This window comes from Schistocerca nitens, chromosome 5 (genome assembly GCF_023898315.1).
Source record: "Schistocerca nitens isolate TAMUIC-IGC-003100 chromosome 5, iqSchNite1.1, whole genome shotgun sequence".
Taxonomy (NCBI): Eukaryota; Metazoa; Arthropoda; class Insecta; order Orthoptera; family Acrididae; genus Schistocerca; species Schistocerca nitens.
Window position 1 is genome coordinate 356,823,963 of NC_064618.1, and position 19,787 is coordinate 356,843,749.

The 19,787-nt window shown below is 39.5% G+C and overlaps 1 protein-coding gene across 2 annotated transcripts in view; it reads left to right on the forward strand.

Annotated features, from left to right (window-relative positions):
* LOC126259882 (gamma-tubulin complex component 4) overlaps positions 1-19,787 on the forward strand; it is a 173,634-nt gene that overhangs the window by 92,315 nt on the left and 61,532 nt on the right. For both annotated transcript variants that reach the window (XM_049956952.1, XM_049956953.1), the window contains one exon: positions 5,946-6,102. In XM_049956952.1, coding sequence (XP_049812909.1) covers positions 5,946-6,102 — 157 coding nt within the window. The remainder of the gene's footprint in view (positions 1-5,945; positions 6,103-19,787) is intronic.

Consider the following 19,787-nt stretch of genomic DNA (forward strand, 5'->3'; position numbering starts at 1 on the left):
GAGGAGCTACTCGACCGATTAGTAGCGGCTTCGGTCAAAGAATACCGTCCTAACGGTCGGGAGTGCGGTGTGCTGACCACACGCCCCTCCTTATCCGCATCCTCCTCGGAAGATGACACGGCGGCCGGACGGTCCCGGAAGGGCCACTTGTGGCCTAAAGACGGAGCTTTTTTTTTTTTTTTTTATAAGGAGAGTATTTATCTGATTATAATATCTATCTTAAAGCAGCAAGTTTGTGTAGCTGTGGGTGATACAAACTGTTATGCGCTTTGGAATTTGTTGCTGTTATTTGTGGGCTTCTATCAGTTTAATAATTTTCAACTTCAGGTCACTTGTCGGGTTTTTTTAAGCACCTTGTATTCCATATTTAATGTAGTTGTTATTTACAGTGAACAAATTATAATGCAGACTGGTCTTACTTTCATTTCCTCCGATCAGAATGACACCACGTCAAAATATTTGGTAAAATAAGAAGACTGTATGGGCTCATTTCCATAGGTATATCGTTGGCTGTGTACATCTTTTACCTATGAATTTAAGTGAATTACATGTTAGTACTGGTTTCATTAGGTTTAGACACTCAGTTATGACTCTTCATGAAGCATTTTTATGCTTGGCCAGACAGTTTCCCAATATTTTAAATGGATTTTGCAGGTTCATTTGAAAATAAATTTTCTGTATAATGTATCAAATTACAGTAATTGTGCGCATAGAGAATAGGTTTTGAGAATATAATGCTGAATAAAATTTTTTTCTTTTAAGCCACATAATTTTGAAAAAATTCTAGAGCTTTAACAGCTGTCTCTGCCATTGTCATCAGGAGTAAAAACTAGTGATTGATGGGACTGGAAATATATTCTGCTTATATACAAGTGTGAGAGCAGCATTTGGGACTAGGAGAGATTTGAAGTGACTCATGGATCAAGTGATGTCAAGTGGTGTGAGGAACTGGTGCCCATCTGAAACTGCTGCTCTTGCCTCCCTACAAGGGTTAACAGGGTGCATACGCCCTGAGACAACCAGTATATTCAGGAAAAATGCAGGAATTTTTTCATTTGAGAAGAACCTAGCATTTTCATTGAATTATGGGAATTTTTCATTGTTTTAGTTTTCAGTGAAATTTCTGTATTTTGATTGTAAGAACTGATAGTCTAACAAAGAATGTTACTTTAGCTCTCTGCTGCATAATAATACTGCAGCAGTAAAACATAAACAAGAGAAAAACGCCAAAATAAAACATTAGTACCAAACAGAATGTGCCATTTACAACAAAACACAGTGCTGCAGGCATCTGCCGGCAGCAAAATGTGTGGCTTTAGGATGAAGTCTATGCAATACTTCATAACAAAACCTACCTTTTGATGAGTGTGATTTCACAACTGTTGACATTTCTAACAGGTCGCGGGAAAATATTGCAAATGGTGGTTTGAGAAGTGTCACTTTCCAAGTAAATATCCTTTTATGCAACATGAATTATGTTATGTGTGAGAATATGCGACGAATTTCTTAAATCATGGTGCATTTGTCTGTCATTTGTAACTTTAACACTTTGAGAACGAGCCACTTAAAAAAATTTTGAGCCCAGAAGACCAGCCATTAATGCCATTATTTAAAATTTTGTATGCCGTTTGTGTTTGATATATCTTAGAGGATAAACAGGCTAAAAAAGACACTGGTTCAAGATTAGTTTTTCAGATTTATTTCAGTTCTTTCATAGATTACAAATTATGCAATAATGATGGCAAAAAGTATAATTGCCCATAAAAATGTGAGGTGAGTTTTTGACCAATTGCATATGTTGCTGGCTTTTCTATGGAAAAGTCAAAGTGCTTGAAAGAACATGTATTCAGCCAGGTAACCCACAAAATATTTTATGCAAAGCAGTGAAATTTATAATGGTGCTTGTCAGAAATATTCAGCTGCTACAGTTTAAGCTGTGCTCTTAGGGTCCTGCCTAAACGTGCACTCTGAGGGAGGGGGATGGGGACAGGGGGGAGGGGTGCCAGCATAAATATTTTTGGTGACCAATATTATATGTGAAAGCTTGGCTTTTCTTGTGAATATACTATACTATATAGTGGAGCTGTTGAGTCACAAACAGGCACAACAAAGAGACTACTAAATGCTTAAACTTTCAGCCATGATGCCTTCTTCTGAACTAGACACACACACACACACACACACACACACACACACACACACACACACACACACAGACCATTGTCTCTGGCTGCCTGGGCCAGACTGGGTCATGTCATATATATAAAATCATCTAAGGTCCAAACACTGTGTGTCAGTCTTTGTGGACTTAAAGAAGGCATACAACTCCATAGACCAGGAGGTCCTGCTGAACATACTAAATGAGTTCGTGGTTGACCTTAAACTGCAGGTATTAATTAGAGCTACCCTAAAAGACACAAAATCCAAAATAAAATTCCTTGCGTCTCTCAGATTCCTTTGATGTCAGAACAGGCATCAGGCAAGGTGATGGCCTGTCTCCAATGCTTTTCAGCTGCATCCTTGAAAAGATCATCAGAACCTGGTGAAAAAGGTTAATGGAAACCAACTACACCCTGTTGCAAATTGGAACCAGATCAAAGGGGATCAAGGTAGACGGCTTGGCTTTTGCTGATGACATAGCCATTCTGTCAAATGATGTAGACACCACTAGAGCTCAAATCAAACTGTTAAAAGAAATCGCTGAACAAATATCATTTGAGAAAACAGAAGTCCTGACTAACATTAAAGACGCCCCACCAAAGCTCCTTACAAAATATGGTTTCATTGCCCAGGTAGACAAATTCAAGTACGTGGGTGAGATCATCAAGAAAAATGGACTAGACAGGGAAGTGCTTAGGAAACGGATAAGCAAACTAGAAACAGTTACCAAACATCCCGCCAATCTACAACAAAAAATGCCATTCCTAGAACACTAAGATACATCACTATGAAACAGCTTTGAAGCCAGTAGCTTTGTATGCAGCCGAAACCTTATCCCTAAATGCTGATGAAAGACTCCTCGAAGAACTGGAGGAAAATGAACACAAAATCAGTAGAAGAATCCTAGGATCCAAGTACAAGAATGACATCCATCAAAACAGGTCCAAAAAGGAAGTTTACAGTAAACTAGAAAACAATACAGACACAATCGGTAAAAGGTGGGCATGATTTTATGGTCAACTCAAACAAGTGGATGGAAATAGGTTAATCAAAAATATATTTTTTGATTCAAAACCAAAAACTACAATGCCATAGTTTAAAAACACCAAAGAAGGCCTCCAGATGCTACATATCAAACCCGAAGATGCTTTTGACAGAGTTCTTTTCCGAAAGAAGATAGGGACAAACAGAATAACCCAAGACAAGCAATTGAAAAGAAGAGATGGTGTCCTTTGGACAGAAGAGCGCAAGCAGATCCACTTACAACGAATGAGGGAAATCTGTGCTCAGAAAAAAACCAGGCTCAGTGCTAAGTGCAACAAGACTTAAAATCGTCCTAGATGGCCACAACAAATAAATAAATAAAAAATAAAAAAGAGCCCAGTCTGGCCCAGGCAACCAGAAACAATGGCTGTGTGTGTGTGTGTGTGTGTGTGTGTGTGTGTGTGTGTGTGTGTGTGTGTGCGCGTGCGCGTACGTGCGCGCGCACTCTGTGTTTTTTGTGTGAATGTGTGTATATGTTGTCTGTTTCAGAAGAAGGCCTCATGGCTGAAAGCTTACGCATCATCTAGTCTCTTTGTTGTGCCTGTCTGGGAATCAACATCTCCACTATATAGTGAGTGCAATCTAAGCTTTTCATAATATTGTCATTATTCCATCCTGGATTTTCCATTGTTTAATTTAAACCATTAACTTTTCCTGTTTGTGTGTTCACACTGCCTAACAGTGATGTTGGTATTGGATGACTACATCACATGTCCTAGCTCTGAATAATTGCTGTCATTGAGCAGCAAGATCACGTGACATGAGCTATGATTGACAAAAGCACATTGAGCATCCCAATCTTGATCTCAGTGCTTTGGAAGCTATCGCGCTGTATTTGGTGGAATTTGTATTTATGCTTTCGTAATATGAAAATATGCAGTGTACATGTTAACATGCATCAAAAATCTTTCCAAAATACATTGTTTTATGCTGGTTTTCATTTCCTAAAGTGCTGAGAAGTTCTATGCCGGTGTATAAAACCTTTACTGTTCAAAGGTTTAATAAGCTTTACAGCTCTGAGGGAAAAGTATATTTCACTTAACACAGAAAAAAACGTACCTTCACCTGGGATGCAGTGTATTTTCACCCAGGAAAAAATGTGTTTTCACCCAGGAAAAAGCGTTTTCTTTTCAACCAGGTAATCTGGGATTTTTTCCCTTCTCCAATTACACAACTTGAGGAAGCATCTATTTTAATGTCCACTTGGAGTATCAAATGCTGCAGCTCATACTGTAGGTGTTGGTTGTTAGAAATCATCATTGTTCTGTGTCACAATCTGTTCAAAAGTGCTTTCTTGTTCACAGGATGGTGAAAACTGTTTGCACTGATCAGTGTGGGCCGGTATCTTGTTTCAATGCAGGGATGGACATTATTTACGTCATTGACAAAATGTAGCAGTACACTTTTACTATGAGGTCATATCAAGAAAGTATTGTCTGTGTACCACAGGAATAAGATGGGCATAAGATCAGAGTTCAGTGCTTGTTCTTTCCCATTTCTGTTTTCTCATAACATTGATCACAGTACAGGAAGTGCACTGTAGTTAGAACACGGTGAAACAACTTTACAGTCCCAGGTGCAAACTGGCCAAAAGATCCAGTGTAATGTAGGTGGTGATTGTTACAACCTATTTTTGTTTTCTTTTCCTTGTTCTCAAGTAATACAAATAAGCTCCCATCATTCTTCTAGGGTGATATTAGATTTTGATGACTTTTGTTAAGGTGCAGCTAATAGTTAGCATTACATCCTTCACTGCTTTGTGTGAGAGATGTCTAATGCACTGCATATTCTGCTAGCAATGGCTGGTTTCATTATATGTCATGGGGCTAGAGAAAAACGAAGGCTTTTGTTCAGCCATGCAACAGAGCTGTTGTCCAGTTTTTGGCTGGATAGGTTAACCACTGTCCTATAGGCCCTCTTGGACTTCATGTCTCCATGTCTACTTGTCTATGATTTAAGTGCTCAGACTTGCTACACTGCTTAAGTTTCTGGTTGCACAAACTAGTATGCTGCTGCACTACTGTTGCTATGTCTACCCATTCTCAATCGAATGACAACAATACTGCTGAGAGAAATAGGTGACATTCAACTAGGCTTTCGATATTAAGATAAAGTTCATACTTCACCTGTCATATCCTGTACATTACTATGGCATGGCTAGTCTTCTTTAAAATTATGTCCACTGTAGTACTTTGAATAGAGTGCTTAACTGTCCCAAAGTTAGGAAGTACCTCCTTGTACCAACAGTGTTTCAAAAATGCTAGAGAACTCAGCAGACGTATTGTCATTTCTGCACTTTTTTTGACAGTCTCGCACTGTGCCACCTAATGTCATATGGTCCCAGAGTGGATTTGTCCAAATAGTCTTCCTGCACATACGCCGATTTGGTCGCTCCTCTGGAAGGTTCCAGACACTGCTACTGTACTTACATAAATAGTGCACCAATTGTCAGTTAAAATAAAAGGCCATATCTGAAAATGTTTCATGAAGTCTTTCATTAAAATTAAATACCCTGTGCTGCAACAAAGGGAAGTTAAAGCTATTACCAGAGATTAAACAAATTAATTATATTATTCCTTGTATCTTAGTCACACAAATAAAATTTATTTTGCCTATTACAATGATCTTAAATAAAATGATATTTCTCACAAGAACATGTTGCACTAAACTGACAAATATAACATAACACTTATATCTTCCGATTATTGTAATAGCAGTAAAAACAATAACTGTTTTTGTAGCATCTTTGGGAGCTGGCTGTAGAAGATATGAAACTTTTTTTACAACTGAAGTTAATAAAGGACTTCTTTTTGCTTGGTCGAGGAGAACTCTTTGCTGAATTCATGCACCAAGCAGAAAGTATCCTAGATAAGGTCCCATCCAGAACTTCAAAGAGAGGTAAGGATACATAATTTATTTTACAAATTTTTCCTCTTCTTTTGGTAAACCATAAGCTGTAGGCAACAACGTATGTCAGGAGTTAACTGGTAGTTTAAGGCTTGTGTGGTAAAATAGACTACATCATTTAAAAACATTGACAGTAGTGATCTTTAAGTGGTGTTGCACAGTAATACAGAATGTTCAGCAGAAATAAAGACTGATAGAAAACTGTTCCTGTTGTATGAAGACAGCACTTTGTAAACAGTGCAATGGGAGATACAAGAGTAGATGGGAAAAAGCAGTTGATAGGCAACAAAAGAATGTAGTAAGATAATTTAGTCAACCACTTTCAAAAGAATGTAATAAGATAATTTAGTCACCCATTTTCTTTGTGTGTGTGTGTTCTCTCAGCTGGATGATTAATTGTTCTAAATGTTGTCCGTTACAAAATAGACTAATGAGGGAAGTGTTACAAAGCTAGACTAACCAGGTAAGTGCATTTTCTGTCTACCACAATGCAGTATTCCTAACTGTTGTTAAGTGAATGGATAATATGGAATACAGCTAACAGTGATTGTTCAGGATAATGTGGTTTCAGTTGAAAATGATGGTGAAAAAGTGTATGAGAACATGTATAGCTGTAGGAAATTGTTTATAACTGAATAAAAGATTATTAAGGACAATGAACTTTCAAAGAAAAGGACCATTTCTGTGTTTAAGTTGATAGTGACACTGTTGACAAAAACAGAATTCTGGCACAACATAGCTATTACATTCTTGGAAATGAAGGTGGGCATGAGACGTTATTCATCTGTGAAATTCTAAACACATGAATAGTACCAGTTTGCTATGGTATAAAATGTCAAAGTACAGCATTTAAGATTACTACCCCATGAAAATATACTGAAAGTTGATCATGTTCCTTAAATTATTGAGCTGATAAATACAATCACTGCTTGCTAGTGATGGAATCCTTAAATGTTAAAGAAAGGCCATGATGCTTAAAATAGGATGTGTTGGTGAAGGTTCTTTCTTGAAGTAACATTGCATTAAGTGTTGTAGTTTTTTTTTCCAGAAAGTGAAAATATATATAGGGACTTTGGAAAATGTCACACACATCATTCCAAACTAAGACAACTGCACAACAATATTGGCACATTGTCAGAAGAGAGTATGTGTTCTGGGTTATCTTCAGAGACAGTTTTGCTGTTATATGGATAACAGGGCCTCACAGTGTGCAAGTGAAATGGCATGGCAGCTGGGAACATACTTCGAAGTTTACATATGGGGGACAGTACAGTCCTTGTGGACAAAATTGCATGCAGAAGCACTGGGAGATTGTGGTGGTATATGAACCTAACGCAGTATCATGTGCAGCCATTGTGAAATGGTGTCAGCAATTTGACCAAGTGTCTATAATGACATAAAATCATTGTATGAGCTCTTGATATTTATCAATAAAGTTGTCTGTCATGATTATTTATATGCTTAGTTTGAAAAATGTAGATCTTAGCACTTTTCAGCCTCAACCATAATCAGAACTGGACAGGTAAAGAGAACAAGTGAGAAGTAATTACAATAACACATCCGTAGAATAAAATGAAGGCACACCACATTTAAAATCTTGATACACTGTATGTTGTCATTTTACATATGCAGGCCTTTAGGTGGCATTAAATTCAATTGGACTTGCCATGTTAAAACTCACAATGATATCTACAAATTAATCTTAGTCATTCTATAAAAAAATAATCTAAAAAATTACTGACTTGGACTTGACACATTGAAATTTAAATTAGCGTCTATGTATTAAGCAAACAGTCTGTAGTATATGAAGGGCTGGGCCTCTGCATATTCAGCCACCACACTTGTGAATATGCTTTGTGGGCTAGACGTGACCCTTGCAAGCTGTTTGCCAACATAAAGATTTGATAAGCTGTATACTGTCAAGCCTCCTGCAGCTGGCACAGCATCCGGGGATACATGGTGTGCAGGTCACAGTAAACAGTGATGCAGTTGCAGGCACCCATATGCATCCATGCGGGCACTTGTCCGTATGACACTGCGCCTCTTCCACTGACAGGAGAGTACTTAAGTTGCCATTCAGCTCCACAATGGCCATTTCTGTTGTGGGCTGCAGACCGATCGCCAGCTGCCCTTGAGCCTACACTTTGGACCACAATGCCTGATGCTGTTGCTACCCATCAGATGTGCCATGCCACATCTGTGCTGGGATCACAGCCAATGCCCACACATCAACCACTCTGGGAGGCCTCACTATGCAGGACCTGTGGCATCTGACAGCAGCTCTGGAAGACCCGCTTCCTCAGCTCATCATCACTACTGATGATTGTGGGATTCGTCACAGTGGCCTCTGTTGCGTTGCACAGTCACAGAAGTACATTTCAGTTGTACTCATGGGTGGCGCTTCATACCCCAAATTCTGTTCAGAGTTAATTCATGGTTAATAGACAAACAGTCGTAATTCTAATGTGTGCACCTCAGTCACACCTTTGTACACTGCTTGGCAAAGGGTTATTATATAGTCATTTCTTTAAAAAAAAATCCATAAAAATAATGAAATGGATAATTATTTGATAAAAAAAATTAGGATACTCATATCTCTTAAATCTGTACAAGGCAGAGTGTAACGGAACTTTTCCCTCTGCTGTGAAGTGTGTAAAGCTAAAATGAAACCTGTCTTTCTTTTTGTAAATAGTGAGAAATGCAACATAATGACTTTATTACTGAAAGACATAGCAAGGGTGTTAACATATAGCCAAAAAAAGAACTGCAGACTTCAGTGTCATCATCATTTCACGGCCGTTGTGTTTACTTCCGGTGTTGACAATGCAAATGTGGCCATATCTGCTGTGGCCCACAGCTAAAGCACACGTGATGGACAACAGGCAAGCACCATCTCAGTCCAGCCTGCCCCCACACTGCTACAGTAGTACAGTCAGTTCCACAAGAAAGTGTATGCGATAATTTTAAATGTAACATCCGCTGCGACATCTCTGGTAGTGGTCTCGAAAATCTGCAATTAGTGTGCTTTTGCACAGTGTATAGATAAGCAGTGTGTGAGTTGACTGCTTTGTTTTGTCAGTTGCAGTTTAAAATGAGTGCAAAATATCTGAAGTGCCACTTATTTATATTTATATATTTATCAAAAATACCTTCTGAGGTCCATTAGGAAGCTATTTGGTTCGAACGAGGCAAACTGGGTGCTTCAAGAGGATCATGATCTGAAACATTGCAGCTATCTCTGTATGGGATGGATTCAAGACAATGGGATGGGATGGATGAATTGGCCTGCAATGTCTCCAGATGCAAATCTAATCCAGAATGTTTGGTCGTATGTTAAGATGAAGCTTAAAGAAAAGCCAATATATACCTTGAAGCAGCTGTCATGTCAAATCAGGGTGATAAGGAGATCATTACCAAGAGAATATGCAGAAAATCCCATGAAAAGCATACCAAAAAGGTGTCCAGCTATAATTGATAATGGCAGCGAGTGGATTACCCTGTCCAATTAGTATAACATGTAATTTAATGTAAACATATATCTATAATAGTGTCCTTTATTTCTTACAGATAACAGCACACTGACTGTAAGTCTTGGAAATTACTTCTCATTTATTCTGTTTATTTGATATTCTGATGGTGACTGTGGCTGAAACACATTAAGGTTTGTAATTTAAAAAATAAAAATGTAAATGGCGATCAAGATAGACATTTACTGAATTTGATAAAGACAGCACAGATGATGATGCTGATAAAAAAAAGGCCATTGATATAGACCAGACTGGTTAATGTGGAATTGATTCACAGAAATCACAGAATAACTATCGCAGACATAGGTCAGCAGATGCACATCTCAAAATGCACTGCTTATTTTATTGGCTGAGGTCATTTGCAATATTGCTAGGTTCATTGTCACTTGGACACAAAGGCACGAGGCGTAATGGCACAACTTGATTTCCTTGAGTGCTACTCTGTGGAAGGCAATGACTTCCTAAGCCACATTATTACAAGTGGTGGACATGGGTCAATCATTTCCCAGCAGCAACAAAGAGTGTGTTCATGGAATGAAGAGGCACCTCCTCACCTCTGCAGAAGAAATGCACAGTTGTATCATTGGCAGGAAGGACTGCATCATCGGCAGGGAAGATCATGGCTGCTGTTTTCTTTGACTGTGAAGGAATTGTATACTTAGAGTTTATCACAAAGGGCACAACTATTACAGCTGATATGTACTATGGAACTTGGACATCATTGCTAAATAGCAAGAGGCTTAAAAAAATGGGCAAAAATATTTTTTTCGTGCACAACATTACAACGCCCCAGATGGCGCACACAATATAAGCTTGGCTCAACATTTTCAGCTGTAGTGCAACATGTGATTATAATCATCTCAGCAAGCTGAAAGAACATCTAGAGGGGAGGAAGAGGTTTTCCAATGAAGAAGATGTTTACTTAGCGGTTCCAAAATGGCTCTATGAGCAAGGAGCGGATTCCTGTTGTCAAGGAATTGAACGACTGGTAGAATGTTCAGACTGTTGTGCACAGAGTGTTGGTGACTATGTTGAAAAACATTGTCATGTATTTTTGTCAATTTGTAGTGTAATGCAGCATTAAATTAAAGATACCTGGCCTGCCAAAAAAATGTTTAACTTACTTTTTGAAGTTCCCTTTATAGTCCAGTCAGTCTCCAACATAGTAGTCCATGAAAACAAATGGTGAAAAACATGTGGCTTCTGCCACATTTATATTTCAGCTTTAAATATAGCATTGTTAAGTTCGTTTTCAATTAGTTAGTTTCATATAACAATTATTTTATTTTTTTAGTTTGTTTATTATATTGTACATTGCCCAATGCCTTGTTTTTCCTTGAACAATCCTGTTTTTATTACATTACTTCAATAATATATTTAAAATTCAGCTTTGGTACATTGGTTTTGATTTTCTGGAATGTCACTAATTTTTCCACCAATATCAAGTTTCAGCCTCATGAATTTAGTAATTTAAGTTGGGTTGTTTGGGGGAGGAGACCAGACAGTAAGGTCATAAGTCTTATTGGATTAGGGAAGAATGGGGAAGGAAGTTGGCCATGCCCTTTCAAAGGAACCATCCCAGCATTTGCCTGGAGCGATTTGGGGAAATCACGGAAAACCTAAATCAGGATGGTCGGACACGGAATTGAACCGTTGTCCTCCCAAATACAAGTCCAGTGTATTTAACACGGAACTACAATTTTACAACAGAGCCAAACTTTAACTAAAATTTGTGAATTTAAATTATGTTATCAATGAGGTACAACATGCCTGTGTATTTTTTTCTGACATTATTAACTTTTATATTTATAAAAATAATTTCAAATAAAAACAAAATCCTCCTATTAGTATCCAAAATGAGAATTATCTACTCAAAACCACACGACAGTGCCAAAAATCCAAGAAGACACTTGCTGATCTGCCTCAGTCCGGATGTTCATCTGAACAGCCACCAGTACAAAGTGTCTTAGATTCCTAATCATCATGTAAAGGTGGCGCTTAGCTGACAGTGACCATATATGTGTGTGTTACACGTGTGTGTGTGTGTGTGTGTGTTCTATCTACATCTAATGAAGGACTTAATCCGATTGCTAATAATATCTAGCAGTATGTTTTCAATGTGCATGTCTGACACTCAGTGCCTCCTCTGTTTGGTGAGTAGCAATATATTCTTTTCATATTGTTATTCCATTCCAAATTTTCCATTATTAGTTAGTTATTTACATGTTCTATAGGTCATATACATAATAAATGTTATGATCAACAGAACACACACAAAACATAAATGTATAAACATACGAGGCGTGTTTTTTAAGTAAGTACCATTTTGAAATTAAAAAAAAGATGTGCTACGATATCTCAGTAATTTTATTTTTACACGAAAGTCTGTACCTTAATCTACGCACTGACACCATTACAATCTGATTCTTCCTTGTTTACGTTGTGTACTGAGTGTTTTAAGAGGCCTCCAATAATCGTGAGTCCCGCTGACTGTGAAGTACGGGCTGTTATAAGATTTCTTAGTGCTAAAGGCCTAAAAGTGATCGATATTCATCATGAGATCTGTGCAGTTTACGGAGGAATCATTATGAGTGATGGAATGGTAAGAAAGTGGGTGAGAACATTTAAAGATGGCCGCACAAATGTGCATGATGAGCAACGGGGTGGGCATCCTCCTGTCATTAATGAAAGTTTGGTGCAGGAAGTGGACAATAAGGTGAGAGAAAACAGATGCTTTACGATTTCCTCCTTGCGGGATGACTTCCCTAACGTTTCTCGTAGTGTTTCGTATGTCATTGTGGCCGAGCACTTGAAGTACCGAAAATTGTGTGCACATTGGGTACCAAAAATGTTGACGGGTGTGCACAAAACCAAACGTTTAGACAGTGTATTGACTTTCCTTGAGCGGTACCACAATGACGGTGATGATTTCTTAAGCTAAATTGTTATGGGCGATGAAACATGGGTGGCCTATGTCACACCAGAATCAAACCAACAGTCCATGGAAGTTGAGCAAGGGCATTGTTTTGCTGCAAGACAATGCCCATCCGCATGTGGCGAATCAGAACAAAGATCTCCTAACATCTTTTCGATGGAAAACTGGAGATCATCCTCCGTACAGCCCCGATTTTGCGCCCAGTGACTACCATCTGTTCCTGCACTTGAAGAAACACCTGGGTGGCCAGCGTCTTCAGGAAGATGACAGAGTCAAAAAAGTGGTGATCCAGTGGTTAACAAGTCAGGCGGCAGACTTCTATGAGGAGGGTAATCAAAAACTGGTACACTGTTACGACAAGTGCCTCAATATTGGCAGAAATTATGTAGAAAAGTAGATTAAGGTACAGGCTTTCATGTAAAAATATAATTATTGAGATATCTTAGCATGTCTTTTTTTAATTTCAAAATGGTACTTACTTAAAAAACATGCCTCGTATATAGGAAAATAGAACAGTGGAAAGTCCAGGATGGAATAACAACAACATTATGAAAAGAATACATCACTACTCACCACATAGAGGAGGTGCTAAGTTGCAAACAGCCACATTGAAAACACCACTAAACGTTTAAGCTTTCAGCCAAAAGGCATTTTTCAGAAATAGAAAGCAGACAAACATTCACACAAGAACAACTCACATACTCGTGGCTGTTGTCTTTGGTTATTGTGGACTGAGTGCGGACGGGATCTGTGGCTGAGGTGAGCAGCAATCTGGGTTGGATGGTGGTGGTAAGGAGGAGACAGGAGACATTGGTTGGGAAGGGGTAGAGATAGCAGGATAGGGGTGTGGGAAGGTGGTGCGCAGTCTGTGAGTGTGCAAGGACATGGTGGGGAGTTAATAAAATTGCTAGGTGCAGAGTCTAGATGCTGTGCTTGGGGGGGAGACAGAAAGGCAAGAGAAGGGAAAAAGGCAAGAGTGTTTGTTGGCAGAATGAAGATGTCTATAGTGCTGGACTGGGTGGAGGGAAGGTGATAAGAAGGTGGGACTAGTGAAGGTTGAGGCCAAGGGGGTAGAAAAGCTGGTTGTGTTTGGAAGGATCCAGATGGCACAGGCTGTGAAGCATATTCTGTTGGGCAGCATGTTCAGCAACTGAGTGGTCTAGCTGTCTCTCGGTCACAGTTTGGCAGTGGCTGGTTATGCAAACAAACAGCTTGTTATTTGTCATGCCCAGTTCGAAAGCAGCACGATGGTTGCAGATTGGTTTGTAGACCATTTAGCTCAACCTTTGATGGGGTAGGAGACACTTGTGAGAGAACTGGAGTAGTTAGTGCTGTGAGGATGTATGGAACAGCTCTTGCATTTAGATACATTGCAGGGATATTAGCCATGAGGCAAGGAATTGGGAGTAGGGGTGGAGTAAATATGAACAAGGGTGCTGCGTAGTTTTGGTGGGTGGTGGAATATCACAATGGGAGGGATGGAAAGGATAGTTGGTATGATATTGCATTTAAGGGCACTGATGTAGAATATGTTTCACTTGCTCCAGTCCTCAATGGTACTCAGTCACAAGAGGAGTGCTTTTATGTGGCTGAAAGTGGATGTATGGGAGGTGGTAGGTGACTGGATAGAAAAGGCTCAGGATATCTGTTTCTAAACAATGTTGGGAGAGTAATATCAGTTTGTTAAGGTGTCAAAGAGACACTTGGCATATTTGGAGAGGGGCTGCCTGTCACTGCAGTTGAATCCACCACAAGTGACAAGGTTGTATGGAAGGGGATTTTTAATATGGAATGGTGGCAGCTTCGAGTTGGAGGTATTGTTGATTAGTAGGTTTGAAATGGATGGAGGCACTCATGTAGGTGGAGATAAACATTGAGGAAGGTGGCTTGTTGGTTTGAGGTTCTGGAGCAAGTTGGATAGTGTACTCACCTTTGGTCTGGATCAAGATGGTGTCATCGGAGAATCTGAACCCGAAGGAGGCGTTTGGGATTCAGAATAGTTAGGAAGGATTTCTCTAGGTAGCCCATGGGCCATAGGTTGGTGCCATGAGGGTGTCCCTTGCTGTATCACGGATTTGTTTGTAGATGATGCCTTCATAGGAGAATTAACTGTGAATGAGAATTTAATTGGTCATGGTGAGCAGGATGATGGTTTTACGTTTGCTGTCAGTCAGGCATTGGAAAAGGTAGTGTTCACTGGCGGCAAGGCTATGGGTTTTTGGCGTGTTAGTGTAGAGGGAGGTAGCATTAACAATGAAGAGCAGGGTGTTGGGTGGTAAAGGAACAGGGTCTGTGGAGGGTCGGTGGAGAAAATGGTTGTTCGCAGCTCGTGGTCGTGCGGTAGCGTTCTCGTTTCCCACGCCAGAGTTCCCGGGTTTGATTCTCGGCGGGGTCAGGGATTTTCTCTGCCTCGTGATGACTGGGTGTTGTGTGATGTCCTTAGGTTAGTTAGGTTTACGTAGTTCTAAGTTCTAGGGGACTGATGACCATAGATGTTAAGTCCCATAGTGCTCAGAGCCATTTGAACCATTTGAGAAAATGGTTAGTGTCTTTGGTATAGGAGGGTGGGTTATGGGTAATAGGCTGAAGGTGTTGATCCATGAGAGCAAAGGTTCTCTCAGGGGGCCTCAGTGATCAACCACAATGTTACATCCTGGGCACTTGGATTCATGAACCTTAGGAGACAGACAGACTCGGCAGAGAGGTTTTGGGATAGACCCAAGGATTTGAGGAAAGACTGGGATCCAGATGTATTCCTGGTGTGGGATTACTATGTATAAACCCTGCCAGACTGACACCATTCCAGAAATCTAGCTGGATCACCAGTCCATCTTCAAATCCTTAGATCAATCCTAGAACCTCTCCCCTGAGTCTCTCCCCCCATAAACACAACCACCCAGAACACCCCTTTGTGGTCGATTACCACGCCCCTGCTGAGACAAACTCTGCTCTCGTGGATCAACACCTTCAGCCTATTATCTGTAACCCACCACCTATATCAAAGATACCAACCATTTCCTTCATCGACTCTCCATCGTTCCCATACCTGTACCACCTGGATCCTGCTCGTCACTGTTGATGCCACCTCTGTCTATACTAACATGCCCAATGCCCATGGCCTTGCTGCTACTGAATACTACCTTTCCCAATGCCTGACTGACTCCAAAACTGCTACCTTCTTCCTGATCATTATGACCAGGTATGTCCTCACCTGCAATTAATTTTTCAAGAAATCGTCTACAAACAAATCCGTGGTACAGCAATGGGCACACTCCTGGCACCATCCTATGCCAACCTGTTCATGGGCCATCTATAGAAATCCTTTCTAACTACCCTGAATCCAGAACCCCTCCTTCTAGTTCAGATTCATTGATGATATCCTTGTGATCTGGACAAATGGTGAGGACAGCCTGTCCACATTCCTGCAGAACCTTAACACCTTCTCCCCAATTCACTTAATCTGGTCCTCCTCAGACCAACAAGCCACCTTCTTTGATGCTGACCTCTGCTTCAAGGATGGGTAGATCACAACCTGTCCATGCCATATCAAACCTGTCAACCACCAACAATACCTCCATCTTGAAGCTGACACCCATTCCATCCCAAGAAGTCCCTTCCATACAGCCTAGCTGCCCTTGTTGGTCAGATCTGCAGTGACAAGTAGTTCATCTCCAAATATGCCAAGTGTGTCTCTGAGGCCTTCAGAGACCAAAATTACCCTCCCAACCTTGTTCATAAACATCCTTACTCCCAACCCATTATCTTATGGCTCTTATCCCTTCACATTTCACAGATCTAGATGCAAGACATACATCCTCTCACCACCACCTATCCAGTCTGGTCACAGGCACCACCTATCATGTCAAGGGGAGGGCTACATGTGAATGCAGTCATGTGATCTACAAACTAAGTTACAGCCATTATACTTGATTTACATTAGACGAGATTAGATTTAGTTTTTGTTTCGTAGGCCCAAAAATGAGATGATTCTAGTGACTGTGGAACATGTCAGGAAGTATGACATAAAAACATAGGACATTGAAAGCTGGTGTAACAGTTGCTAATAAGATATTCATCCATAGAGTAGACGGAATTGCCTATCAAAAAGTCTTTGAAAATCTGTTTAAATTGTGCTTTATCTGAAGCCAAGTTTTTAATGGTTGTGGGAAATTTGTAGAAAAAAGGTGTGTTCCTTAATATTGGGCCCCATTTTGGACCAATGTAAGTGATTTTAGGTTTTTTTTATAGATTGCTCTTATACCTAGTATTGATACTATGTATTCAGTGATTGTTTGGAAGTACAGACACATTATTTACAACAAATTTCATTAATGAATAAATATACTGAGAATCAGTAGTTAGAATACCCAGTTCCTTCAACAGGTTTCTGCATGATACTCTTGAATTTACACCACAAATGAGTCTTATTAAACGCTTTTGCGCTGTAAAATCTTTCACTTGCTCTGACAAGTTGCCCCAGAATATGATCCCATGTAACGTAATAGAATGAAAGTAAGCAAAATATGCAAGTTTTTTTTAATATTTATATGTCCTAATCTGACATTATTTGCATTCCAAGTACAGACATGTTTAAGTGCTTCAGCAGTTCTGTATTATGCCCTGCCCAACTGAATTTATTATTGAGTTGTAATTCCAGAAACTTAACACTGTCAATCTCTTTGATCTGCAAGTCTTCTTATGTTATACACATGGTGGAAGATCATCTCTTACAGGTTCTGGACCTTTTCAAAGTTTAATAACACGGAATTAGCTTTAAACCTTTTATTAATATTAGTGAAAGTTTGATTAGCAGCCATTTCTAAATCTGTACTTGACTTGCTATTTATTTCAATGTTTGTATCATCTGCAAACAAAAGAAATGTAGCATCTGGCAATTTGACAGATGAGAGGTCGTTAATATACACAAAAAAAGTCACAGGCTCGAGCTGGAACCTTGAGGAACACCACGTGTAATTAATTTCCAATCAGATGAAGAATGATTGCTTATTCCACAGGTATTTCACAGAGACCCCCTTTTGTTTCCTGTTAACAAGGTAAGATTCGAACCATTTCACAGCACTGCCATTGATACCATAATATTCTAATTTACTCCAGAGAATGCTGTGATTCACACAGTCAGAGGCTTTTGACAGGTCACAGAAAATGCTAGTAGCCCCTAAATTGATACCTAATCAATAAAGAACATTTACACTGTATGTGTAAATAGCCTTCTCTTATATCAGAACTGTAAGGAACCCAAATTGTCACTTGGACAATATATTATTTTCAATCAGATGGCTTGAAAAGATGCTTGAACACAACCTTTTCAAATATTTTTGAAAAAGCCAGCAAAAATGAAATTGGTCAATAGTTTGTGGTGTCTCCCTTCTGTAAAGAGGCTTAACTTCAGCATGTTTTAGCCAGTCTGGAAATCTTCCACTGAGAAGAGATTGAGTACACAAATAACTTCAGATAGAACTCAACTCACTTGACCACTCTTTGATTAACTCATTGCTATATTATAATAATCACTAGAATACTTTGATTTTAAGGATTTTAATATGGATGTTACTTCTTTGGGAGATGTGAATGTTATTTCCATTTTACTGAAGTTATTTGTAGAGATTGGTCTCAGATATTCCACTGCACTCTTTACTGAACCTGATGCCAAGCATTCAGTAACAGATACAAAGCACTTGTTTAAGAGGTTTGCAACACTTTGTGTGCTTGTTATCAAAGTCTCGTTTATTTTTAGATCTGTTTGTTCCTCTTCCTTTCTGGCCCCACCTGTCTCTGTCTTCACTATACCCCATATAGTTTTTATTTTGTTGCCTGATATAATTATCTTTTTCTCATAATAAAGCTGCTTAGATTTCTGGATTTCTTGCTTCAGTGTTTCCAGTATTCTTTGTAGTGCATTACAATGCCAAATCAGAGCTGCTCGTAGATAGTAGATACAGTTTTCTTTTTTCCCCCACATGATATCTTTATTCCTTGTGTAATCCGTGATTTATTTTTAGACTTCTGTTCGATGTGATTTGAGCCAGAAGTATTGTAAACACCCATACAGTTAATGTATTTGGGCAATCTCCTAAAATTCTCAGTTTTTTACTGATTTATTACCATCCTGTACTGAGATTTAATAGACTTTATATTATGACAAGTTTCAACATTTAACATAAGATGCTGCATGTCATGATCGCATAGCCTACTTACTATTGGTTCTGTGATATGACTTATTTCTTTAGGTTTGTCTACAAAGACAATATCACTGGCAGTCTCAGAGCATTTACTTACTCTAGTTTCAAAGTTTACAGTAGGAATCAAATTGAATGTCAGTGTTACTGATTGCAGTAATTGTTTACTGTCAGAGATTTCAATAAATTCATATTTAAATCACCAGCCATCACTACTTCCCTTTTTTTTTTTTTACTGTGAGATGAGACAACATAGCTTCCAGATTTTTTATGAAGAGGTTAAAGTTTCTTGAAGGTGCTTTGTATATATACACTGTTATAAAGGACTTATTATGAAATACTACTTCTGTTGCACAAACTTCTAAATGCTGCTCTGAGCAAAATATATTACTATTGATATTTTTGAAATTAAAATAGTTTCTCACAAATGTGGCAACTCCTCCATTCTCCATATCTTCTCTACGGAAGGAGGAGATTAACTTGAAGCCTGTAACATTTAACATATCTATACCAGTGGTCACATGATGTTCAGAGGTTTCTATGTGTGCATGACAGCCAACAAGCTGTCTATCTGCTTGCATGGCCACTGCCAAACTGTAGCTAAGAGGCAGCTGGACCACCCAGTTGCTGAACGTGCTGCCAACACGCGCTGCCACACTTAATTGATTGCTTCACAGCCTTCGCTATCTGGACCCTTCTTAAAACATACCCTTTGTTCCCCAACCCCCCCCCCCCCCCCCCCCACCCTCAACCTTCGCTAGTCTGTCTTTCACCTACCTGTCCCCATACCTGCTCCCACTCCAGCAATGTACACACCTTCATTCTACCAACACATTCACTAGCCTTCCCCACTTCCCTTCCTCCTCTCCTTTCCCTTTTCTGCTTCTCCCCCACCCCCTAATCTGACTCTGCAGCTAGCAGCCCTACCATGTCCCCACCACATCTCTGCTCACTCTTACAGAGAGCACAATACATTCCCCTCCCCTCCTTGCCTCATGCCACCTCTTTACCCCACCC